General features: G+C 37.1%; 1 protein-coding gene across 1 annotated transcript; it reads right to left on the bottom strand.

Moving 5' to 3' along the window:
- Nucleotides 1-1,932: 1,932 nt before the first annotated feature.
- On the bottom strand, nucleotides 1,933-12,391 carry LOC116410447 (calpastatin-like). The gene is made up of 13 exons (XM_031901061.1): nucleotides 11,996-12,391; nucleotides 10,955-11,126; nucleotides 10,132-10,365; nucleotides 9,261-9,500; nucleotides 8,959-9,075; nucleotides 7,789-7,869; nucleotides 7,026-7,106; nucleotides 6,132-6,203; nucleotides 5,809-5,928; nucleotides 5,072-5,350; nucleotides 4,624-4,692; nucleotides 4,277-4,357; nucleotides 1,933-2,085 (listed from the first exon to the last, which is right to left on the bottom strand). Exons 1-12 carry the CDS (start codon nucleotides 12,156-12,158, stop codon nucleotides 4,285-4,287), a joined length of 1,701 nt encoding a protein of 566 aa, XP_031756921.1. The 5' UTR covers nucleotides 12,159-12,391; the 3' UTR covers nucleotides 1,933-2,085; nucleotides 4,277-4,284.
- Between the last annotated feature and the right edge of the window lie 14,632 nt (nucleotides 12,392-27,023).

Here is a 27,023-nt window from a genome sequence, read left to right as displayed (position 1 = left end):
TTCCTCAAAATGTTTTCTTCTGGGTGGTAGACTGACTGGCCCAAGAAATATGTGCTAGAACAAGCCTCAAGCACATTTACTTTAATGTAAATATAGAACAGTAGAAGTTTGTAAAGCGTGTAAGAAAGGAAGATTTGTGATATCATGAGCAGTTTTAAGTAAGAGATGTGGCATTGCAATATGGTGGAATAAACAAGAAAATGTATTATGCTTTATATATTGGTGGGAGCACAAAAAACTGCGTAAAATAAGGGAAACCGTAAAATCAGGGGATGTAAAATTCAGGTTTCACTATATATTTAATTTATTTTGGAAGCAGTATAACTAAAGTTACCACTCGTAAATTAAAAATAGCAGTAGGTATAGATTTGTGGTAATTTTCCACTATATTTTAACTATAAAGCATAACCACAGTTTCCCAGCAAAGCAAACACCTATTAGTGTTCTAGAAACAAGGATTCCTGGCCTTACCAAAAACTGGGAAACTATTGGCCTGAAAATTATGGTGCAGCTATTCAACCCTAACATTCTTACAGCATTTGGTCTCAAGGTTCAATACAACTTACCCAAGCAGAACTTATCTAAATATTTATACCTGAAAGAGGGCCCACAACACTAAACTGCCTTTGAACTTCTTTGCTACTGAACAGCAGGACAATATATAGGACTTATCAAACATAAACACCATCCCACCTCTGAAAAACCAAATCATACAATATTGTCCAATGAATACAACATTGCCCCCCTCACCTAGGTTCCTAATACCTTGGGAATCCACTGAAATCCCAAATACAGATACACTGGTCAATATCCCCATTTCCACCATCCCCTTTACTTACCTCTCTCTCTCTCCACTTTATCTACTTCTTAATCTTACTACAATGACTTCATTGTACATTACATTGCTTATTTCTTCTACGGGTATAGGACCTATTATCCAGAATACTTGGGACCCAGTGATCTTTTCGTAATTTGGATCTCTATACCTTAAGTCTACTAAAAAATCATTTAAACCCAATTGGATTGTTTACCCTCCAGTAAGGATTCATTATATCTTAGTTGGAATCAAGTACAAGGTACTGTTCTATTATTACAGAGAAAAAGGAAATCATTTTTAAAAATGTGAATTATTTTCTTATAATGGAGTCTTAGGGAGATGGCCTTTCCGTAATTTGGAACTTTCTGGATAATGGGTTTCCGGATAACGGATCCCATACCTGTACTATAAAAACTAAAGATCTCAAGTTATTAAAATGATTTGCAAACTAATCACAGTCTCTATTGAGAAAAAAATATATAGTATTGAGCTAGTTATATTGAAATGTTGACAAAACTGCCTCATATTTTCTGCTTCTGAGTACTGACACTACTACTGGTTCATTTAAACCTAAAGATGCTCTAATGTTTTTTAATGTTGTTTTGGACAAGAACCACTCATACCAGCGGTGTCAGGTAGTTCCCGCTAATGCCAGCAGTAGTGTCTCCCACCAGCTAAAATACACCATGGGATAAAACACCCCATGTGCCATTAGCTTAAAATGGGTATTTGTATCTCTTATTAAGCTTAATAATTATGCCCATGATATTTTTCAATAATAATAATATAGTTGTGTTAGTTAAAAATGACACTATATTAAAAATGTATCAAAGTGGCAAACAAGATTATCTTTCTGGAAATTTTTATTAAAAGTTTTATTGATTTAGAAAAAAGTTACGTAAAATGTGTGTAATCTTCTTATGAATCCTGTTGGTCGGTCCATGGTGCATCGGATCCAAAGTTCTGCACCATCCTTACATCGATATTCTATCATTGTTTTCTGCAGGACTGTCCATCTAGAGCAGGGGTGGGCAAAGTTTTTGGCTCGGGGGCCACATTGAGTCACAGGCGGGCCAGGCCGGGCCAACGTCCTCCCACCAGCTCCCTCCCCAGCATCCTCCATCTCCCCGACCTGCGGCTCCCTCCATCGTTCGGCTGCGTCTGTTCCCCGGCTCCTTGTGATACTCCATATGCACATTATCCTCTCATCCTCATTACGTAACCATATATTTTTGGACTTCTCCTTTACGTTTCATTTGTTCAAAGTGCTGAAACAAAAAAAAAAATTGTAAAAATGCTGGAAACAAACCTTAAAAAAGCTCCCGACTATGTAGCTATAAGCTTTTAAATTCCATTTATTGGCTAATGAAAGTTTATACCTTTAAAGGTGCTATAATTATCATTATTTATATTACTGATAACCTACATTACTGATAACCCATAAACAAAGAAATGTTATTAATCATTATTATTATATTCTAAGATCTACTTAGGGGCACATTTACTAACCCACGAACGGGCCGAATGCGTCCGATTGCTTTTTTGTAATGATTGGTAATTTTGCGATTTTTTTTTTCGGCGTCTTTACGATTTTTGCGTAAAAACGCGAGTTTTTCGGCGTCTTTACGATTTTTGCGTAAAAACGCGAGTTTTTCGTAGCCATTACGAAAGTTGCGCAAAGTCGCGATTTTTTCGTAGCATTAAAACTTGCGCGAAACGTCACGCTTTTAAGTTTTAACGCTACGAAAAAGGCGCGACTTTGCGCGCAAGTGTTAACGCTACGAACAAAATCGCGGCTTTGTGCAACTTTCGTAATGGCTACGAAAAACTCGCGTTTTTACGCAAAAATCGTAAAGACGCCGAAAAACTCGCGTTTTTACGTAAAAATCGTAAAGACGCCGAAAAACTCGCGATTTTACACAAAAATCGTAAGGACGCCGAAAAAATCGCAAAAAGTACGAAAAAGTCGCAAAATGTTCGTTTCCAATCGGAATTTTTCCAATTCGGATTCGAAATCGTGTCTTAGTAAATCAGCCCCTAAGTGTACAGTATATATTAAGTATAGACATCAGTATTTATTGTTTATATATGATAGTGTATATATGATAGCTCTGTATAGGTATCAAGAAATCTATCTATTTATGCATTGGGGGTCATTTGGAAGGGTTGACTTGATGGACTTTTTTTTAACCCAAATTAACTATGTAACCAAGGATCTGAGTATCAGGCACCATAAATTGTATAGCTCTGGCTTATATTTTAATCAGTTGGAATCAATGTGCAGTTCATGTAGACACAAAAAAGCAAATGGCACTCAGGGCTACAAACAAGGGTAAAACCCTTTTAGAAGTTTACATGAACTGTTACTAGACCACAGAGACCTTATCCGCACACCCTAGCGGAGGTGCAACGTTTCGGGGCAAAGTGACCCCTTTATCAAGGCTTGATAAAGGGGTCACTTTGCCCCGAAACGTTGCACCTCTGCAATAAACTTCTAAAAGGGTTTTACCCTTGTTTGTAGCCCTGAGTGCCATTTGCTTTTTTGTTGCTATAGTGTTTTTGGAGGGTGCCGATCCCCCCAGCAGTGTGCTCCGGGCACAGAATTTTGGAGTGCTAGGGTGTGCGGATAAGGTCTCTGTGGTCTAGTAACAGTTCATGTAGACACAACTGTGGCTATTGCCCAAAGGGTTAAATGGTGGCCTTGTGATTTTTAAATTTCTATAGGATTATATGCTACTAGCAAGGTAGACAGCAAGGCTTATACCAGTCAATCACTATGTTTTGGGAATGTAAAACAGTAACCTTTATATGGTTTGGCTTGAAGTCACTGTAACTCTGTTGTACTGCTCCCTACATTATGTAGGTATGTGGGAATTGTTAATTAAAAACATGCACTTTGGTACATAGTACAGCTCTTCCCATCCTAACTCTTTAGGAATGATGAATCTTTGCCCCTCTCTCTTTTATTTGTTACCATAAAGCTTAAAAACAAATGAAAAGTAATTAAAATGTACTGTTGCCATGCTGGTAAAAGTTGCTATTCAAATAGAAATAATGTTAAATGGCACAGGTTACATATACATGACAGATAATTTCTGTCACATACCATTGTATTCTACAAACCTTACCCCTTATCTGTTTTGTAACCTTTGCCTTTTCTCCATTTTTACAGATTAAATGGCTGCCTCCATGGCTATACAGCAGCTTATTTATATATACTATAGTAGTGTTTCTGAAGAAAACACACCAGTTTTAGCAGTGCAGGGCAACAGTACATTATCACATTTAAACACTATCTTGAAATGTTAGGATAGGATTTCAATCTATGCGGTTGAGTCCTTCTCTGACTTAACAGGTAAACTCCTAAAATTCAAGAAGTAAAAACATTTTTAACACCTATTACTCTAGTTTCAGTTCTCTCACACACAATTTCATAGTTTCAACCTTTCAAAAACTTACATGTTTGGCTATTCTGTCTGTTGCTGAGGCTTTGCCACATGAATTACTTCATGTTGATTCTGAGTTCTGGATTGCCTATCCCTGTAACAAAACAATATGTTTAAAAATGCAAAACAAAATAACTTGAAAAATCACTTTAAGCGCCTAATTATTAGCCACATTTCTCTTTGAGGAATATTTCTTTAGAGTAATGAGAGATTGCTTAAAAGGCTGCAGTTATTCCAATACTTCTTATACTTCAGAAGCTAATAGTATATGATGATATTTTTGTGTTAGGAAGACAGTTTGAGAGTTTTTTGTTTGTTATGTGCAAAAAAAAAGCAGAAAGGTCAGTTTAGCAAACTCACTCTATAGTTTGTCGAAGCACTTCACTCGGTACAATCGGCTTATCTCTTGATCCTATATAAGTTCGGGTTCTGAAATAATATTTGAAAGGATTATAGAATTGTTTGTACCACATTTTAAAAGCTAAAATTCCAGCATTTAATGAATCAGATGCATTGCCCAAGGGTGTCTGAATAAAAAGACATACATCAGAAGCACGGACAGCGAAGTAAGAGTCTGAGCTAAGATGCAAGATCTTTGGTCTCTTCCATTAGACTTGGATGGATAGTATTAACCCCATAAGTCATTCTACTTTTAGCTTCAGTCCCACCCAGAAGATCCAAGTTATGTAAAAGAGATCCATTTATTTAAACAACCAAACCTAAATATTCCCATCTCTATGTAATGTGTGTGTAACAAGAATCACTACATAAATGTCATATTTTAACCTCAGAGGTTTTAGAAACTCACAGTGTAGTTTTATAAGCCCCAGGTATATCTTGCGGGTGTGCAAGCAGCGCATCAGAAGATCCTACACCAGTGCAAATGGAAGTCTTTGATGCACGATGTTTTTGGAAATGTTCTTGCAACTCTTTAGATAACTTCGGTGATATCTTGGCCTTGGATTCCAGCTTCTGCTCATAGACTTTTCCATTGCCCTTCAAAATGCTTTTCCATACAGTCTCTGGATCTTGGTCCTTATCTGTTCCAAGTTGATTTCTCATGATATCCTTTAAGAACTGAGACGCACTGAAAACAAATAATAGTAATCTTAAAGATGCTGAAAAGGAACCAAGCACTTCCAGTTACCTCTGGAAGTTACCTCTATAATTGTTTTTATTGCTGATAAGCCATTAAAAAATGCTAAAATCAATGATAAACCATGTGGGGAAATCATGTAACCAAGTAAGGTAATTAGTTTAGGCCCTACAGTGTTTTCCCAAGTTAAATTATTGATTACCCAGTGTGATGTACAAATACAAGAATGGCACTACAGACTGGATGAGCATCTATTTTATTCTTTTAAAAACTTGTTCAATTTTTTATTTTTATCTTCTAAAGAAATTGCTTTGTCAGCTATTTGATGTATATTGTGCCAATGTATGCATGTCATGGCAGATCAAATGTTAATGGATTAAATGGGCAAAACATGACAATTTCCAGATACAAAATCATATAGAAACCTAAGCTAAACAGTTTATACTTACCAATTAGGCTTAGGAAGTTCCTGGCATTCAGGAACAACAGGCAGTTTGTCTTCAGTTGGCTTCTCAGGTTTAGGTTTTATATCTGGTGCTTCATGTTTCACAGTTTTCTTCTTACTTGCCCTAAAGCAAAACAAAAAGTTTAAAGGTACTGATGAGTTACATAACAAATCACCACTTTAGTCTCATAAGTATGAAGATTTCTTCCCCTTAGATTTCATCTTCATATGGGTAATGAGAAACGATAGCTTGAAAAATGCAATTACTCCAATAATTATCATTTAAAGCAAAAATAAAAAAGATTAGCTTCAGTTTAGCAAACTCACTTTAAACCATCTTTAGGCTTGGCAGTAGAAACAGCTAACTGTGGGTCCTTCTTTGGTTCCGTTGCCTGCCTCCTAAAACAAAAGTATAATTCATTTAAATGTAATAGATGCACTGCTAAAGTTGACTTTATATTCTGCATCACCTGAATGTACATACATTTGTAATTATAGCATTAACCCTTCTAATCTCACCAATTAAAAGCTGGCTTGGTTGTATAGCCGTCAATGGGAATATTCGCTAACAACTTTATTAACATTAATTATGGTATAGTTTTTTTTATCATAATTGAAAATAAATGGAACAATATGGTTGTCCCTTGTGTGCGTGTTTTTTTCTGAGAAAAAACACACCCGAGAATTCTGTCATGTTTTTTTCTTAAGTATGGCTCGTATTGTCAGAATAGCAAATTCTAGATTTCTAGTCAGTTATTTGATCTATGTCGTGTCAGTGTTTAAATATCAATGCACAACACGTCAAAGGGTAGCCAGCATACAAAGGGTTAATTGCCAAACATAACAAACCCTTTAATAATAATATGTGATATACAGTCATTATATGAACTGGGATATAGCAATGAGCTAAACATTTTAAAACCTTAAACAAAAAAAATACATGCTAAGGTGCTGAAAGGGAACTTGAAGCATCAAAGTGAAGCTACAATTATTTTGGATTTACATTTTTCTGTTGCCTAATAAGGGAAATAACCAGAATAGTTGGCATTACTTCGATTTCTCATAAATTAATCCAATAAATAGGAATGATGGGAAGTCCTAATACTTTTCAAATAATTTTGTTCAAAAATAGAATTTGATGATATTTTGCAATTAAAAGGAGAGCTTTATGGTCTATGAATTATAAGAAAGCAAATATATGCTTCAGTTTAGCAAACTCACTTTAAACCATCTGGAGTGGTTTTAGGCTTAGCAGTAGCAACAGGCAACTCTGGGTCCTTCTTAGGTTCCGTTGTCTTCCTCCTGAAACAAAAGTATAAACATATTATGTTTGTCTTGTGTTGGGTGGGTCATAACTTTATATGTAAAAAAAGATCCCTTTAAATGTAATAGATGCACTGCTATTGTCAGAATAGCAAATTCTAGATTTCTAGTCATTTGTTTGATCTATGTCATGCCAGTGTTTAAATATCAATACACAATACATCAAAAGGTAGCCAGCATACAAAGGGTTAATGGCCAAACATAACAAACCCTTTGTAATATGTGAAATACAGTTGTCATTATATGAACTGGGATATAGCAATGAGCTAAACATTTTAAAAACTGAAACAACAAAATATATTCTACGGTGCTGAAACGGAACTTGAAGCATCAAAGTGAAGCTACAATTATTTTGGATTTACATTTTTCTGTTGCCTAATAAGGGAAATAACCAGAATAGTTTGCATTACTTCAATTTCTAATAAATTAATCCAATAAATAGTAATGACGGGAAGTCATGATAAATTTTCAAATAATTTTGTTCAAAAATAGAATTTGATAATATTCTTCAATTAAAAGGAGAGCTGACGGGAAGTCATGATAAATTTTCAAATAATTTTGTTCAAAAATAGAATTTGATAATATTCTTCAATTAAAAGGAGAGCTTTATGGTCTATGGATTATAAGAAAGCAAATATTTGCTTCAGTTTAGCAAACTCACTTTAAACCATCTGGAATGGTTTTAGGCTTTGCAGTAGCAACAGGTAACTCTGGGTCCTTCTTAGGTTCCGTTACCTGCCTCCTGAAACAAAAGTAGAAAGATTACTTTAAATGTAATAAAATGCACTGCTAAAGTTGATTTTACATTCTGCATCACCTGAATGTAAATATACAATTGTAGCATTAACCCTTTTAGAATCTATAGCACTGGTGCAAAAGGGGGCAGAGGGGCTGATTTGTCAAAAATCGAATTGGCGTTTTGGAAAGTATTTTCTGAAACCTCAAATAGGAGGGATTTAATAAAGGAAAAAATGGAAAAACTCGCCAGAAGAAACTCACCAATTAAAGCTGGCTTGGTTGTATAGCAGTCAATGGGAATATTTGCTAACAACTTTATTAACTTATTAATTATTATATAGTTTTTTTATCATAATTGAAAATAAATGGAACAATATGGTTCTTGCTTGTGTGCCTGTTTTTTTCTGAGAAAAAATGCACCCGAGAATATTCTGTCATGTTTTTTTGTAAATTCTCGATTTCTAGCCAGTTGTTTGAGCTATGTCATGCTAGTGTTTAAATTAGGGATGCACCGAATCCAGGATTCGGCCTTTTTCAGCAGGGTTCCTATTCGGGCCGAATCCACAGTCCTGGCCGAACTAATCCGAATCCTAATTAGAATATGCTAATTAGGATTTGGAAGGGTTAATGTTGCCACATAAATTTACATAAACATTTAACCCTTCCAAGTCCTAATTAGCATATGCTAATTAAGATTCTGAGTCGGTTCAGTATTCGGCCTAATCCCTGAACATGGATTTGGGGGTTCGGCGGAACCCAAAAAACTGGGTTTGGTGCATTCCTAGTTTAAATATCGCTACACAACACATCAAAGGGTAGCCAGCATACAAAGGGTTAATAATCAAATATAACAAACCCTTTGTAATATGTGAAATACAGTTGTCAATATATAAACTGGGATATAGCAATGCGCTAAACATTTTAAAACATCTTATTCCACTTGTAATTCCAGTGTCAAGCACACAGTGCAAACAATATTTCTGGCTGCATTGCCCACTTACTCTATACCTACCCTTAGTACAAATACATAAATATATATACATAGTTATGATAAATTATGTAGTCTAAACAGTGTAGATTTAGATGAACTCACATTTTGGGTTTAAGAGCCACAGGAATCTCTTTTTGGCATTCTTTAATTTGATGAGTATGTGATACTTCATCATCCTCATCATCTGTGATCTCTTCTATCCACGTCAAGACTGTTATCCTGGACAAGCAAATGAAATCATAAGATAATACAAAATATCCCACATAATTCTAACGTAATAGAGATAATAATAGTTATATTAAAACCTGGTAAGTAGAAACATTGCCACATTACAAGAAAATGATACTAGAATAATGATTTCATCCCATGATTTGGGCTTTGAAGTTTAAGATTAACAATCTTACCTCTTATATTTAACTTTGGAGCAAGTTTCTTTCTCACTTTCCACAGCAGGTTTGTAAACCTCTGGAATAATAGGTGGCATAGAAACACTGGCTGATTCCTCGTGTTCCTGTTCCGCAGATATAACACTGACTGGTGCCACGTGTTCAGGTTCCTTTGATAAATCTTCTGGTTGTACCACAGATTTATTCACAGGAGCATTTTTCTTCTCCTTTTTTGTCTTTTTCTTCTTGTCTTTACTACTGAAGAAAGAGAAGAAATAAATATGAATAAACCTTTCATTAGGTGTTGTGAGGAAAACATCTTATCAAATCAAATCTCATACTTCTTGACCTGCAATGTGTATAGTAGTTGCTAGGGGATCCATGGCATGTTTATTTTTTTTAAGCTTATACAGGTATCGGACCCCTTATCCGGAAACCCATTATCCAGAAAGTTCTGAATTACGGAAAGGTCATCTCCCATAGACTTCATTTTACTCAAATAAGTCGCATTTTTAAAAAATTATTTCCTTTTTCTCTGTAATAATAAAACAGTACCTTATACTTGATCCCAACTAAGATATAATTAATCCTCATTGGAGCCAAAACAATCCTATTGTATTTAATTAATGTTTAAATAATTTTTTTAGTAGACTAAAGGTAGGAGATCCAAATTACAGAAAGATCCCTTATCCGGAAAACCCCTCTGGATAACAGGTCCCATACCTGTAGTGACTTAGAGGTGGCATCATAACTAAAGGGTACAATGACTTTTTAAATACCAGCATTAAGTATAGCTGCAACTTATATACAGTGAACAAGGTGTTTCATTATACCCGTAACAGAAAAATTTACAGAGAAATAAAATGGTCACGTTAAATGCAATACAAACCTCAAAGTGGTAGATGGCTTAGGCTGAGATTTCTCTATGGCCTTTTCTTCATCATATATTGGCTTCTTTTTCCTTAGTTTGTGGTAAAGAAGCGTGAGCAGTTCAAGGGAACATTTTGCTGAGAACCATGTGAACCAAGTGATTTTAGATATTAAGAGCTTAGTCTGTGATTCCTCTGTTCCCTTTGGTTTATTGTTGATTGTCTCCTTTGTCTTTAGTTTGTAATATAGAAACCTGCAAATGGGAAGGGAGCAGTTTGTTGAGATGATAAGGTTCACACATTAAATCCCTCCCCAGTAGCATAACTATAGGGGTAAAAAAATATGTAGTCATGGGGGGCATGAAAAGGGGGGGTCTGGTAAGAAACCATGATCTCCATGAATTTACATTCATTATTCTGGGGGAACAAAAGGGGAATAGGTGTGGAAGTCATGGGGACATACCTTGATAGGTCAATGATTACAATATAAAGAATCTGTTAAACTATATTTTTTTCAGGGCATATTGGGTGATGTACCAACATTCAAATTTGACATTTTTTTACTATTTTAGTTTTTTTTGCCCTTTCAAACAACAGTTCAAAACCTTGAATGTCTGATATATATGAAGTGCAAAAAAACCCAAAAATCAAATGTAAAATTTTGGCATTTAATAGCTTGTAAGACTATATAGAAGTCCAGCTCAGTTAAATCAGTAAAAGTGATCACCAGCACTTAGCACAAGGCATAGAATAATTAAGAATCCTGCAAATTGTATGTGTCTGGCTAACTGTAAATAAATATAGATTTAGATAAATAATGTGTTATTATTGTTAAAGACTTACCATCCAACTGCTCCTAGCAATGCAATTGCTACCATCATAACTGCTTCAATAATAATTACTTTATAATTGAATTTATTTCCTGTACGGTGTCCATTTCCCTCTTCCAAGTGACTGGCATTCACAGTAATTTGCTTGGGGGGTTCAGTTACTTGCACTCTTTTTATAGGTGTCGCTGCCAAAACAAACATGTATAAGTGAAAATCCTTATATCTGGTGCACCTGTAGTCTAATTTCCTTAATCCAACTAATCCAACACTTGCCCCTTATCCCTATATTTAACCCTCCTCTGTTAGGCTGATGCCACACCAGGCGTAGGGCTGATTTTTTCGGCAAGCGGAAAAACGCTTGCCGAAAATTCAGCCCTACGCCTGCTACTTGTGCCTGCACCCGAATGAATGGGATACGCTCGGGCGCAGGCACATGTAGCCGATATACGCAAGAAAACGCGAGACTTTGCATTCTCACGCGTTTTCGTGCGTATATCGGCTACATGTGCCTGCGCCCGAGCGTATTCCATTCATTCGGGTGCAGGCACAAGTAGCAGGCGTAGGGCTGATTTTTCGGCAAGCGTTTTTCCGCTTGCCGAAAAAATCAGCCCTACGCCTGGTGTGGCATCAGCCATAGTTGTAATAAATATAACTCCTATGCTCACTTTCATGCACTCATTAATACGCACATTCATGCATACAGACCCTGTTTAATGCATGATTTACTGTTCTTACTATGTGTACATTTTATTGGGTACTATGATCTTATCACTGCTTGTCTATCTGGTCTGTATATTCATAAAGGCTGAGCTCTGCAAGTCCTAGAGATTATGCTATTTTTATATTCTGATGTTATCCCTTCCCCTTTATAAATCACAAATAGCTCAGATATTATTATTATTTACATTTATTTATAAGGCGCCAACATATTCCGCAGCGCTGTACAATAAGTATATAAAAAAGTTGGAATTTTTCAAGACTAAAGCTCCACCCAAAACCTATCCCTCAGATCAGATTAGTTCCCATTAACTGCAGTTGTCATTCCTCTACTTACCGAAAGCTGGTTGGATACACTGTACAATCACTCCTACAATAATCATGTACTTGATTAAATATATGTATATTATCTTCATTCTGTTTAGTATCATATTGGATTTATAATTTTGTTTCTGTGAAATGAATAGAAAAATATTAGAAGAAAATACATATAAAGACATCCATAACCAGATAGAATCTGAGCTATCCTTAACCTCCTCCTAAATAATTAGTAAAAAGCCATTTGAATTAAGAATAAGGGTGAATAAGAGAGGCCTGAACTGAAATAAGTAACATATGTAGTTAATGTGTAGTGGAAAACTAATTGCATTTTTTTTATTATTCAAAAACACTTTTTGATGGACAATTAAGTTAATAATACATTAAAATAAATGTGTGTGTACAAATCTATAGAATGTAGAGAGGCCACTCACCTTTTGTGTGTTGAAAAATAATTTAAAAAATAAGTTGTTTTTAAAATAAGTTGTGATTTTAGCTGAAGAGCGTATAACACCTTCAACTAAAAAACACGCACTGAGCAAGTAGTTCTGGGTTTGTTTATTACTAGATAACTAGAACGCAATCTCATTGTGATGTCATAGCTGACCTGCTGTCACAGAAGTGTCACTATGGCAACCTCTATTGTGATGTCATCATGGTAACCTGACACCACTAATGTTAGCAAATACTGGAAAATCTAAATCCTAGATTTAAGTATTAAATAGGTAAGAGGTTTATCCCCTTATGTGAAAAGCCAGGATCAGTCACCAATAGCAATCAGTAGCTTCCAATGAAACTGGTTACTAGTGATGAGTGAATCTGTCCCGTTTCACTACGCAGTAAAATTTTTGAAACAACAAAAAAAAATACTGGAACACACTTGTCGCTTTTTTTTACACGACCGCACCCAATTTGGCGAGGCCGCGCCTATTTTGATGCAACCACGCTTTTTTTGCACGTGACAAATTTTTCCGCAACGAATTTTCACGGAAGTTTCGCAAAACAATTCGCCAATGGCAAAATGCAGAAATATGCTGCAAATCCATGGCTGGTAAAAAAATGTGCTGATCACTACAGCTGATTTTTTCAGCATTTCTATTATTATTCAAAAACACTTTTTGATGGATGATTAAGTTAATATGACATCATCATTAAAATAAATGTGTGTGTGTGTATATATATATATATACAGGTATCGGACCCCTTATCCAGAAATCTGAATTACAGAAAGGTCATCTCCCATAGACTCCATTTTAATCAAATAATTCACTTTTTTAAAAATGATTTCCTTTTTCTCTGTAATAATAAAACAGTACTTTGTACCTAATCCAAACTAAGATATAATTAATCCATATTGGAGGCAAACCAATCCTATTGGGTTTAATTACTGTTTAAATAATGTTTTTAGCAGACTTTAGGTAGGATATCTGAATTACGGAAAGACCCCTTATCCCAAAAACCCAGGTTCCGAGCATTCTGGATAATGGGTCCCATACCTGTATATATATATATATATTAGGGTTTGTGTATGTATATAATTAATTCTAAAATGCAGAAAGACATTAATAGTATTACCCAACTTTGTGTTTATAAACCTATATCAGTATTAAATTCAGCCCTTGGATAAGAGCAAATAAAAAACAAATCTCTTTGGAATAAAGAGAAGCCACTCACCTTTTGAATGTTGAAAAATAAGTTAAAATACATTTTTTTTCTTCTTAAATGTGTGATTTTAGCTGAAGAGCGTATAGCACCTTCAACTAACAAACACACACTGAGCCGGTAGTTCCGGGTTTGTTTACAACTAGATAGCTGTTATGTCACAATGATGTTACTATAGCAACCTCTCATTGTGATGTCATAGCTGACCTGCTTTGAGACTGAGTGATAGATACCCTGGCTGTAATGTCACAGTAGTGTCCCAATGGCAACCTCTTATTGTTTTTTTTTTAACTCATATTGTTTATTGAGTAATTGAACAAAGTTACATCATATAACAGAAAGAAAAGGAAAGTTATTACATAAGTAACATACAAAAGATGAAAAGCATATCTACGTACATATATACTTATGGAAGGTTTTAGTTTTACATTGCATCTAAATCTGGGCGGTGTGGTATTTGTAGAAGCTTTGTTGTGGAGGTTATAAGGCTTTTATACATTAATTGTTACTTGGTCATTATGCCAGGGATCCCAAATTAAGGCCAATTTGTTTTTGCGGTCGGGAGTAGTAGCTGTCATTTTCTCCATTGTCGCTCTGAAGTTAACTTGTTGAATTAAATGTTGTATGTTGGGGGTGGAAGGTTGTTTCCACAATTTCGCAAGGAGGGAGAGCGCTGTGTTATAGATGTGGAATAGAAGCTTTTTATTAGTAGGTGGTGTGCCTGGCGGGTATAGTTGCAGTAATGCTATTTGAGGTTGTAGAGGTAAAGTTTATCCCAGTTTATGTTTAATTAAGTTGAAGACCTCTGTCCAGAAAGGTTTAACTGAAGGGCATTCCCAGCACATACAGTATGTAAGAGTGTTCCTTGTTGTCCGCATTGTCTCCAACATAGCTTTGAGTATTGGGGGTTGATTTGGCTTATTCTTTTTGGCGTTAGATACCATCTGTGTGTGATTTTAGTGTGGGTTTCTATGTGGTTGGTACAATTCGTTGTTCCTTTATATGCTGTTAGTATTTCTTGCCATTGTTCTGGGGTAATTATGTTGGGTTGAAAATCCCAACATACTGTTCTTCAACTTTAGCTTATTCTTCCGCTTCTTCTTCTTAGCGCCCCCCATTTTCTAAACACTACTCCTCCTACAGTTTTAGGGGTACAACACCCAAACTCCCCACACATCTTGGCCCAATATCGGAGCAGGTTGCTTGTGCTTTTCTAAGCGGTTGTGCCCCCCCGTCTTTTTGTGGTGCCGCTCCAAACCCCCCAATTTTCCCATTGACTTTGACAGGGAAGATTTTCAAACTGCTGCCACACTTACAGCTTTGAAGCTACACCCCCCAAACTTGAATAACATAATCATGGGGTCACCCCAAATGAAGCAGCAACATTTGTTGGATGACCCCAAAGTGGGAGGGGCCAACAACAGCCAATCAAATTTTAATCATTGACTTTAATGGGGAAATTGAAACTGCTGCCAATCTTACAGCTTTGAATCACATAGTCATGGGGTCAGCCTGAATGAAAATAGGATGATTAGTGGATGCCCAAAAGTGGGCGGAGCTGTGAACAGCCAATCAGATTTTACCTATTGATTTGGCGGAAATTCAACCTGCTGCCATTCTCACAGTACTAACGTCGGGGTCCCCAAACTTTTTACACTTGGTCACTAGGGGACTGCAGTTAAAGTTTGGAAAAGTGGGCGGAGCCACCAACAGCCAATCAAATTTCACCTATTGATTTTTATTGGTTTGATGCCAGATTTTCCAACTTTGCACAGTCAGTCACTGGGTGACTACACATTCAGGGTTTAAAAAAAAAACAAAAAACCCCGCAAAGTGGGAGGGGCCAACAGCAGCCAATCATATTGTACCCATTGGGCCCGATTCACTAAAGTCCGAAATAAGGAGTGCTATTTATAGCATGCGTTAAAAATCTTATCACTTCTTTTTCGCTCGATTCACTAAAAGGACACTTGTCATAATTAAGAAGCGATGTTCTTGGCGTTATTTATCTTGCGACAACATATTTTCAAGCAATATATTACGCAGCGCACAACATATTACGCAGCACGCGATATTTTACGCAGAGCGCAAAATTTTCAGAATGGTAGTCTTCAGAAAGTAATGGTTACGTGGGTAATATATTGCGCTCTGCGTAAAATATCGCACGCTGCGTAATGTGTTGTGCGCTGCGTAATATATTGCTTGAAAATATGTTGTCGCAAGATAAATAACGCCAAGAACATCGCTTCTTAATTATGACAAGTGTCCTTTTAGTGAATCGAGCGAAAAATAAGAAGTGATAAGATTTACGCATGCTATAAATAGCGCTCTTTATTTCGGACTTTAGTGAATCGGGCCCATTGACTTTTGTTGGGAAATTGAAACTGCTGCCAAACTTACAGCTTTGAGGCTACGCTCCCCAAACTTGAATCACACCGTCATGGGCTCAGCCTGAATGAAAATATGATGATTGTTGGATGCCCAAAAGTGGGCGGAGATGTGAACAGCCAATCAGATTTTACCTATTGACTTGGCAGAAATCCAACCTGCTGCCATTCTCACAGTAATAACACCGGGGTCCCCAAACTTTGCAGAGTTAGGCACCAGGTAACTGTGGTTCAAGGTAAGACAAAGTGGGCGGAGCCACCAACAGCCAATCAGAGTTTACCTTTTGACTTTCAATGGGGAAATCCAACCTGCTGCCATTCTCACAGTATTAACACCAGGGTCCCCAAACTTTTCACAGTTGGTCACTAGGGGACTGCAATTTTAGTTTTAAAAGTGGGCGGAGCCACCAACAACCAATCAGATTTCACCTATTGGTTTTTATTGGTTTGTTGCCAGGCTTCCCAAACTTTGCATAGTCAGACACTGGGTGACTACGCATTTAAGGTTTTTTTGTATTTTTGTAAGTGGGTGGAGCCACCAACAGCCAATCAGAGTTTACCTATTGACTTTCAATGGGGAAATCCAACCTGCTGCCATTCTCACAGAATTAAAACCAGAGTCCCCAAACTTTTCACAGTTGGTCACTAGAGGACTACAGTTTTAGTTTTGAAAAAGTGGGCGGGGCCACAAACAGCCAATCAGATTTCACCTATTGCATTTTATTGGTTTGATGCCAGAGTTCGCAAACTTTGCACAGTCAGTCACTGCGTGACTTCGTACTCAAGGTTAGAAAAAGTGGGCGGGGACGCCAAAAGCCAATCACATTTCTTTCATTGTTTTCAGTGGGAAAATTTTAACTGCTGCCATTCTCACATTTAGGGGCTGATTTACTAACCCACGAACGGGTCGAAATGAGTCCGATTGCGTTTTTTTCGTAAAGATCGGTATTTTGCGATTTTTTTCGTATTTTTTGCGATTTTTTCGGCGTCTTTACGAATTTTTCGTTACCAATACGATTTTTGCGTAAAAACGCGAGTTTTTCGTAGCCTTTACGAAAGTTGCGTAAAATCTTGCGATTTTTCCGTAGCGTTAAAACTTACGCGAAAAGTTGCGCCTTTTTTGTAGCGTTAAAACTTAAAAGGTGCGAAGTTTCGCGTAAGTTTTAACGCTACGAAAAAAGCGCAACTTTTTGCGCAAGTTTTAACGCTACGGAAAAATCGCAAGATTTTACGCAACTTTCGTAAAGGCTACGAAAAACTCGCGTTTTTACGCAAAAATCGTATTGGTAACGAAAAATTCGTAAAGACGCCGAAAAAATCGCAAAACATACGAAAAAGTCGCAAAATGTTCGTTTTCAAGTCGGAACTTTTCCAATTCGGGTCGGATTCGTGGGTTAGTAAATCAGCCCCTTAATGTCAGGGTCCCCAAACTTTGCACAGTTTGTCACTAGGTGACTATGTTCCAAGTTTAGAAAAGTGGGTGGGGCCAACAACAACCAATTAGATTTCACCTATAGACTTCATATGTTTAAATTTAAACTGCGGCCATTCTCTAAATATTAATACTAAGGTCTCCAAACTTTGCAGAGCTAGTCACCTGGTAACTGCTGTTCAAAGTTAGAAAAAGTGGGTGGAGTCAACAACAGCCAATCAGATTTTACCTATTGATTTTCAATGGGAAATTCAACCTGCTGCCACTCTCAGTATTAACACTAGGGTCACTAGGGAACTGCATTTTTAGGTTTTAAAAAGTGGGTGGAGCCACCAACAGCCAATCAGACTTCCCCCATTGAATTTTTTTGGTTTATATTTAAAATGTTGCTTTGCTCACACTATTTATGTCAGGGTTCCCAAACAAGTGGGAGGAGCCACCAACAGCCAATCCATTTCCACCCATTAGATTTCATTGGTTTATATTTAAACTGATGCCATTATTTAAATATTAATTCCAGGGTTGTTAAAGTTTCCAGAGTTAGTCACTGGGTATTTGCCATTCAAAGTTAGAAAAAAAGTGGGCGGAGCCACCAACAGCCATTAACATTTCACATATTTACTTTCAATGGTGAAGTGTAAAATGCTGTCAGCCTCACAATGAATGCCTGAGTCAAACATCCTCTCTCAGTTCAGTAGGTGCATGCTTCACTAACATTATTACATGTTGAGTTTGTACATCTAGCAAACCTCTATATCACACCAGTGTTAAGCTATGTAAACCTTCCATAAACAGCAAATCATATTATAAACATATAACATTGTATTGTTGAATATAAGGATAAGGTAGAAATAGAACATTATATACATTAAACCAGGTATTTGTTACCAAAAAATACTGATTGTGGTTATCAAGTGGAAACCACTGTGCGGCTCCTTGTTGGTCTTGTGGAGTCCGGCGGGTTTAGGAGAGTATTAACATTGTTTTCTTCAGGGTGTTGCCCTTTCATGTGCAGCTGTATTAGTGAGAGGGCTTTTGATTTTGTGTATGTAGATCTTGCAGGGTTGCTATACTTTGTGCCATTCTTTTTGCAGCTTCCGTGGGGAAATTGCTGGCTTTTCTCGTTCAGGTTGTGTTTTTCCTTCGTTTATTAATGCAATATCCCATCTTGTCAGAAGCTTTTTGGCCTTTTGAACTGTAGTTATGGTAGTAGGGGTCCCATTGTGTTGAACTATAAGTTTTACTGGATAGCCCCATCAGTATGGGATATTGTGTTGTCCGAGCAGTTTGGTGATCTCTGCAAACGCTTTGCATTGTAAAAGGATGGAGGAGGCAACTTTTGTTGTATGTCAGCGAACAGCAAATGACAAAACAAACCCCGCCCAAATAACAAAATTGCTTGTAGTGCTGATGAAATCTAAAAAAAATTATAATTTATGTAAATTTCAAAAGGGCTCAGAAGAACACTATGAACAATTTTATATTGCTATATAGTGCACTTTTATCAGCTTGGAACAAAAGTATATACAAAGTATATACAAAAGTCCTGCCAGCCAGAAAGTAAAAATTGTTTAAACTCATGCTGCTTGTATGAAATGCCTTTGATGTTCGGGTTGTCTCTAATTTTTATGACCAGGGGTTCAATACAGATGTTATTGATTCGCGGGGACTGTCGACAACCTTGACATGGACCATTCTCTATATTAAAAAAGGGCGTAAGAAAGTTATTTATACTAAGATATGATATAGACCCTTAGTATAAAGATTTAAAGAAAAAGTAACACTAAAAATTTTTATGTAAAAAATCTATTCTACCCTGCCCCAATAATTGCCCTATCCTGCACACCATTTATTATTTTGAATGCTTTATTAGAAAATACCTGCTAAAACTTGGCTTCTGGTCATTTGAAATAAGGTGATACAGTGATGCAGGGCAGAATCCACTATGCAACGATCGATTGATCGATCCTAGCCTTACTTCTGTATAGAAAAAAAAATCTTGTTTTTATGCAACAAAAATCTGCCTCCACTGGTTGGGGATCACTGATCTAAGACCTATGCCAACAAGGTTTATAAGCCAAGAGACATAATTAACTGGAAGGTTTATATGCACATTCCAAGGTGAGCTTGGTGTTATGGAGACTAGCTCTTCAATGTCCACTGCTGAGCACTTGATAGAGGGTTTGCTCTGTATAGTGTTTTATTTCTTAAATTTAGCAAGACAATACAGCTTGTCATGTTGGGCTGATAGAACTGAACAACTCCATAAAGCACGGAGACAAGAGCAACTAGGGTTCCTCTCCATTCCCAAAGTAAAATCAAGTTGTGGTGCAGTGTATCTGTAGCGCATACAAACATACAATGCTAAGTACTGTACATAGGTGTATATGCCTTTGAGGCTGATATAAGTGGGGCTTTGTAACCATCTTTTTTAATAATGAAAACACAGAAATAAAACACAAAGAATTGTTTTCCATTATATATAGCAGGAGCCATAGGCAAGAACTTGTTTTTGTACACAAGCCTTTGGTTAATTATTTATCCAGTTAAGTATAGACCTTAGTTTAAAAAGTTCAAATTAAATTACACTTGAGCAGAATTTAAAACAAAATGTTCGTCACCCGTGAACAAAGCATCACTGCCTTTAGCAGTCACCTTAACAATACACATACTGTACCTAACTGCAGGTAACTACCAGGAAAACACATTGCTTGCAATACTATTACAGAACTTTCACAATTTACATTACAAGCCCGTTTCCAGTTTTCAAAAAAGTTGGGACACTATGTAATGTAGTTCTAATCCCTTTTTTGTCACTTGTACCTATATGCTACATTGCTGGCAGCTTACTATTTTTTTGAGATTTCAAGGTTATACTACTCTGGCGACAATGCCCACATTCCTGGGGATGCTGATGCCAAACATAAATTTTGCAACTGCCTTTCCCCTAAATGTGTATACAAATCATTACCGTTTATTAGACACATTTTTTTCACTGTACATTTGGGACCTACCAAAATGGTAGGCACCCGCAGTGACTTTAATCACTTACCTTGTACCCCGGGCTGGTGCCCCTGTTAGGAGAAAACCGCACCAGCCCAGGGTACCTGTTGCGAGCAATTCCTTCTTCCTTGTTCCTTCTGTCTGCAAAGACCGGCGCATTTGCAGTAGAGTGAGAAGCCGACTTTTTTGTTAAAGGTCCACTATTCACTCTACTGCGCATGCGCGCAAACAAGAAACAGGAGACGCTCGCAGCTACCCCGGGCTGGTGCTGTTTTCTCCTAACAGGGGCACCAGCCCGGGGTACAAGGTAAGTGATTAAAGTCACTTGGGGGTGCCTAACATTTTGGCACCCCCAAGTGACTTAGCCTTTCCTTCTCCTTTAAAGCAAATATTTCTATATGAATATGCAGGGCTTTTTAGGAACCAGAGGAACATGGAGGCATAGGTCAAGACATTTTTATGAAAAACTACTAAATTCAAGGAAAATGTTAAAAAGTGGCTAATTAGTAGCCCATACTGCTTTACTGATAATGCCCCCCCAAGCAGACATAAGCCGGGCAGATGAGACAAATAATCAGTGCATTCCCTAGCTGATTACATAACACATCACATGATGCATTGGGCTCCAAGTTCTCTGTGTAAGTTTCTGAAGCCCAGACTTTCTCAGTTCAGCAGGTTACTCTGCGCCATTCTATCTGCATGCAAACCTATTGATTGATTAGCCAGCCTGGCACTGACATTCAAAGTTGGTGCATCTTTCAGACATGTACTACTGAATTCTACAATACGTTTTATTTCCACTTCAGTCTTCAGCCATTCTCTGAGCATCTTTAGCTACCACATTATTTCTAAAATTAAAGGGGTTGTTCCCCTTGGAATTATCTTTCAGTATGATGTAGAGAGTGATTTTGGAAAACATTTTGCAGTTGATCTTCATTTTTTATTGTGTGATTTGTGAATTATTTAGTTTTTAGTTCAGCAGCTCTCCAGTTTAGCAGCTATCTGGTTGCTAAGGTCCATATTACCCTGGCAACCAAGCAGTGATGTGAGACATTGAAATGCAAATAGGAGAGGGCCTGAATAGAAAAAGAGAAAAGCAATAACAAGTGAACTACCCCTTTAAGTAACCATTCCCAAACCTGCTCTGTTCAATCAGTTTTTGATTGTTCCATATTTACAGCCCTGCTACGTATAGCTTAAATCAGAAGATATTATCCAATTTATTTTGACTGACCTAGCCTCTTTTAATCCTCCATTTAACAACTCATTACAAGACATTAGCTATGTCTTCTCCTTTAGGTGATGGCAGACTAGGAGATTTGTTGCCCATGATTAATCTGTGCTGCTGTGGGTGCAAAAACTACTGGAAATACCATCCCCTCCTTTAGCCTAATTATGGGAAAAATGTCTTCCTTTGCTTTTTCTAGTGATTTGGCCGGATTTCCGCAAGTAATATGTCCCACGTGCAATACAAATGTTGGTCAAGGGGAAGGTGTTTCCTGAAGACACGTTGCCTGTGTAGCGCTGATTTATAGCCGGCAACAAATCTCCTGCTCTGTCAGGGGCCCTAAAGAAGCTCTTGATTCCTCTCTGCCATTGCTGACTGACCCTCTGCTTGTACCCTGTGTAGCTTAGGTTTTGCCTTTGGCCAGGGGCACACATACGGATTCTCTGCTTTCCTCTGGTGCGTTTTGTCCAGAGGCCTAGGGAAATTGATTTGCTGTCATACGCTCACTCCTGTTTTAGGTTAAATGAAATAATATTTACACAGTATTTTGGGTATTTTTTCTAAATGGAGAGCTATTTAGATTAAGTACTGGATTCAACATTTTTCTAATTGTGGCATCAGAAAGCTTCATTGTGGTGTGATTTCAGCATATAATTAACTAATATATCAGGCAATTTAAGGTAGTTTTATGACCTAGCTAACAAAAAGATTAAGAGATATGAACACTAGTAATAGACAGATCTGCTACAATGTACCAGTGGCCCAGAGCATAGCTTTCATTGGTGCCCAGTGTTTATCCCAAGCCCACTTTGTAGGGCATTTTAGAATGTTCTAAAATGTCACGATAATGCTTAAATCGTTTGTTCGAAAATTTCGAGTTTACATTCCGAAAATCCCGAATTTTTTCGAGTTGAAAGCATTGTTAAAACTCAAAAAATTGGAGTTTAAACAGATATTAGTTTCCATGAATCCTTTTCATTTTTCCCAAACAGAAATTGCTCCAGTAGTCATTTTAGGAGCATTGGCACTCATTCTTGGAAAACAATAATGTGTTTAAGTTTCACTTGAAACTGGATGAAACTGAAAACAATGAGGGGATTAACTTCCCCTTTAAAGCTGGGTGAAACTGAAATCAATGAGGGGATTAATTTGTCCTTTAAGGACAGGCTGTCACTGACTATTCCATTCCTGTGCAATTCTAAGCCTCCATAGGACTCAATGGTACTTGATAGATCAACCTAGACCAGGGATTCCCAACCCTTTATACCCGTGAGCCACATTTAAATGGAAAAAGTGTTGGGGAGCAACACAAGCATGACAAAGGTTCCTCGGAGTATTAATAAGAGCTATAATTGGTTACTTAATAGCCCCTATGTGGCCTGGCAGCCTACAGAAGGCTCTGTTTGGCATTATACTTAGTTTTTATGCAACCAAAACTTGCCTCCTTTCCTGAAATTCAAAAATGAGCACCTATTTTGAAGCCACTGGGAGCAACATCCAAAGGGTTGGTGAACAACATGTTGCTCACGAGCCACTGGTTGGGGATCACTGACCTAGACACTAGATAGTTCAACCTGTTGAATTTTTATTTTACAAAAAATGATTCATTAAAACATGGGTTCGTATCCCGAATGGGAAAAATTCGGATTGGATATGATAATTTCTGAAGATCGCAAATATCACGAAAATGCTTACGAAAAAATCGTATTAGTCACGATAATATCGTATTGGCGATCTGAAAGTCATGAAATTTTCGTACCTAACGATTGCAAACAGCAGCAGAACCTTTCCGAATTTCTCGTGCAAGCATACGAAAAAATTGCACTGGCGTACGAAAAAGTCGTGCAAGCGCGAGAAAAATTGATGAAAATACGCTCGGAGCATTCGTGTCTTAATAAATCTCCCCCTAAGTGTCCAGTGACATATTTTTATATTGGGTTGAGCATCCTCCACACAGATAGTCTAGTTTGTATCAAGAAAAGCCTCGTTAACAGATTTAAACCATAGCCAGATTGGCTGTTTTTACAGTTTAAAATTAAGGCCTTTCTTGCCCAGTAAAGCAACAATTCTATTTTAAAATGTTTCTGAGGTAAAGAGGTTTCTAATACACTCAAAAGACAAATACAGGGAGACTTCACATTAGTTAACAGAGCTTTATAGATATAAATGCAATCATCTCTTTTCCAGTGAATCTGAATAAATGGACACTGCCAGATCTTATGTAGCCAGATCCCAGCACCTAAAGCAAAGGTCATAGAGCAATAACAAATCACACAAAAACATAGCACATATGTTACTGATGGGGAGTAGGGGGGCCAGATACACTGCCCTGAGCCCACAGCCATTTATTCAGTAAGTCTGCTCCCAATAGCTGTACCTGAATGAGTGGGCATGCTTTAATAAGAGGTTTACTCTGGATTCATCCCACACTTCACAAACTTACCTATACACACCTATACTTATACACAGTTAAATGTCAAACTGTATATCAAACTAAAGTCAATAGAAATTCATATATGGTTCTGGTTATGGCAGTTCCAGAGGCACTCACCCACTCAGTGACCAAAACCTTTAAATTTACAGTATGTTGACACTACAATAGAAATAAAACAATATGAAACACTAACCTGAGAAGCAGAGCTGAGTGCGCCAATCCTCATGCATGATGTCTTCTTTCCAGATAAACTTTGGTCACCCATGCATTCTACTTTGGAGATAAAATGGCAGTTGCTGGATCAGATACATACTAAATGAATACAAGTCTATTCAAAAACACTGAAATGAAGGAAATATACTGAAGAGGGCCCTTAATATCCTTGTGATGTAGCACAGCGGCAGCTATGATGTCGTGTGTATATTGCACCAGAAGGAAGTGGCCTTGGCCCCCATCAATTATACCTGAATATATAGCAATTCATTTCTTTATTGCCACCTCTGGCTCTCATCTTGATGAGTATAAAGATTGGAAGCAATAAAAGCTCAGGATGATTAACTGGACACAATCTGATCCTTACAGCAGATACAAACAATAATGTTTTGGAATGCCTAAATCTGATTAAGAGACATTGAAACACCACTGTAAAGCTGCATCACCAAAAATTGCTTTCAGTCTGACCCATGTCTACCAGAAGAAGTTCAATAAGTCAAGTTGCTCTCCATTACATTGTGATAGATTCATTGATATATATTCTCATCAGCAGCTGCATCAGCCCCCTCTTTTGCCAGCAACTAATGTTGCAATTGAAACAACCAAGGGCAGATTTTTGCCCCAGAATGTCCTGTGCATAGTGCCTTCCACCTGCCACTTGTATAGCTGAGCACAAGTACTTTACCCAATGGTGTGTTGACAGGGATAATTCTGCACCAATTGTTGTGCCTAGAGCTGTGTTTCATAAATGTGCCCTTAAGTAAAGCTTTTAAGAGAAATGAGGCCAACTAAAGTATAAAATTGTAACAGTTTAGATAATCAGCAACCTAGTTTACTAAGCTGCTACTGAAGCTTAGGGGGATAATTGAGGTGTATTATTTTTCAAAATGTAAATTTTAGAGAAATGTTGACAAACAGAAAGAAAATAAAAAATAATTTTTGGATACTATTTGAATAGTAGGTAAAATACTTCTAACTACTCTCAACTGATCAAAGCAAAAGGTCTTCATAAGCCTAGGCTTGGCCTCTTGGGATTAAGCTTTACTCCACTATCTTAAATTCTGTTATGCATGTACTGTATATAGTTGAAGGCTGCTCACTTAATATAGCAGGGCATTCCCTCCACTGATGTTCTGCAGAGTAATAAAGCGGTAGCTCAGAATAAAGAAATTGTTGTGAAGCAGGCCCACGGGTACAGGAATTTTCACATTGCAGCCATAGTTCCTGATAGACTGCGGGGGCCATGAGAATGAATTTATACGCAGTGTGGAAAGATTCCATCCAGAGACATTAGGAAGTTTATATCATGCTTGTGGTTCACTTTTACAAAATCAGTAGTTTAGAGGATGCACAGTGATCCCTTAGATGCGTTTGAGGAGAACAATGAAACAACTGAGGATTATTCTGCAAAATAAAATCTACAGCATCAGTGGCCTGATTCTGATATCATGTATGTACAATATTATTGTGTATTTACACTGATTTTATAATCCTGATAGCCTGATTTTATAATCCTTGAGTCTGCACAAGATTACTAGATCATGTCGCACATGAAGAACACACATTAAAAATCCTGCTGGAATGGTTGCACTGGTTGCATCTGATTTAAATGCAATCAGTACAGCCCGGCAGTTTGCATTTATTATAAGTCTCCCTTATTGTCTATATGATCTGATAACCGTTATAATTTTGCATTATTATGTTAACATCATATAAACATTTTCCTTCCTTAGTTCTTCAGCCTCCAACATTCTGACCCGTGCTTCTTTATCACTATCAGTGCATACACAGTATCTTTGTCAATGACTGTTTACTCTGGGTCTTTGATGTTGCCACTGGATTCCCTAAATAGTTAACCCCATAATTATATGAAGAGCAGGTATAAAGCAAACTTTTTTCCTGCTGAATGTAATTATGTCACATTATAAAGCAACATTCATCTAAACCTTTCTATAATTCAAGTGGATGTTTGGTAAATAAAGGGTGGCTTTTGTTCTATTTATAATGTGTATATATTGGTTGGTCCTTTTCAATTGCCCAAAAAAAATACATCCAGAACTGTGTGTGAATAACACCCATTCACTTTCACTGGAAACTGAAGACGTTATGTCCTTTATCCAGTAATTGTTATATGTGTAAACAAGAACAGCAGGGGGTTCTTTTTTCCTTAGTTATTAGTCATCAGATTTGTATTATGTAAGATGCTGTGAGTGCAAATCTGTTTCTGCCTCTCTATATGTCTGTTATTTGCAATGTCTCTCTAGTATTTCAGTATACGGGTATATCTCAGAGGGTGCACATCTTGCTTAGTATGTGTATATATATATATATATATATATAAATATATATATTATTAAGAAATATCCCGCACTCACAGGACTTACCCAGTCATCTTACCCAGTCATCCCAGTCACACTGGTTTTGGCGCCACTGTTAGGTTTAATAGGGGGATTCGTTTGCCACACACTCACTTTGAGAAAGGCTGCTGTGTCAGCCAAAACATTAGTCACTTGTCAATAAAAGATTTTTTTACATTCGTAAGTCCTGTGCCTGCACCCAGGCATCTGTGACTATTTTGGGAGACGTGAGTGCCTGATTCTTGAGTCCTTATATATATATATAAAATAAATGGGATTTGCTTTCTCTATGAAGGTATTGAACACTGTCATTCAGGTCTTTGACTGTTAC

This window comes from Xenopus tropicalis, chromosome 4 (assembly GCF_000004195.4).
Source record: "Xenopus tropicalis strain Nigerian chromosome 4, UCB_Xtro_10.0, whole genome shotgun sequence".
Taxonomy (NCBI): Eukaryota; Metazoa; Chordata; class Amphibia; order Anura; family Pipidae; genus Xenopus; species Xenopus tropicalis.
This window is presented reverse-complemented; position numbering and strand designations above follow the sequence as displayed.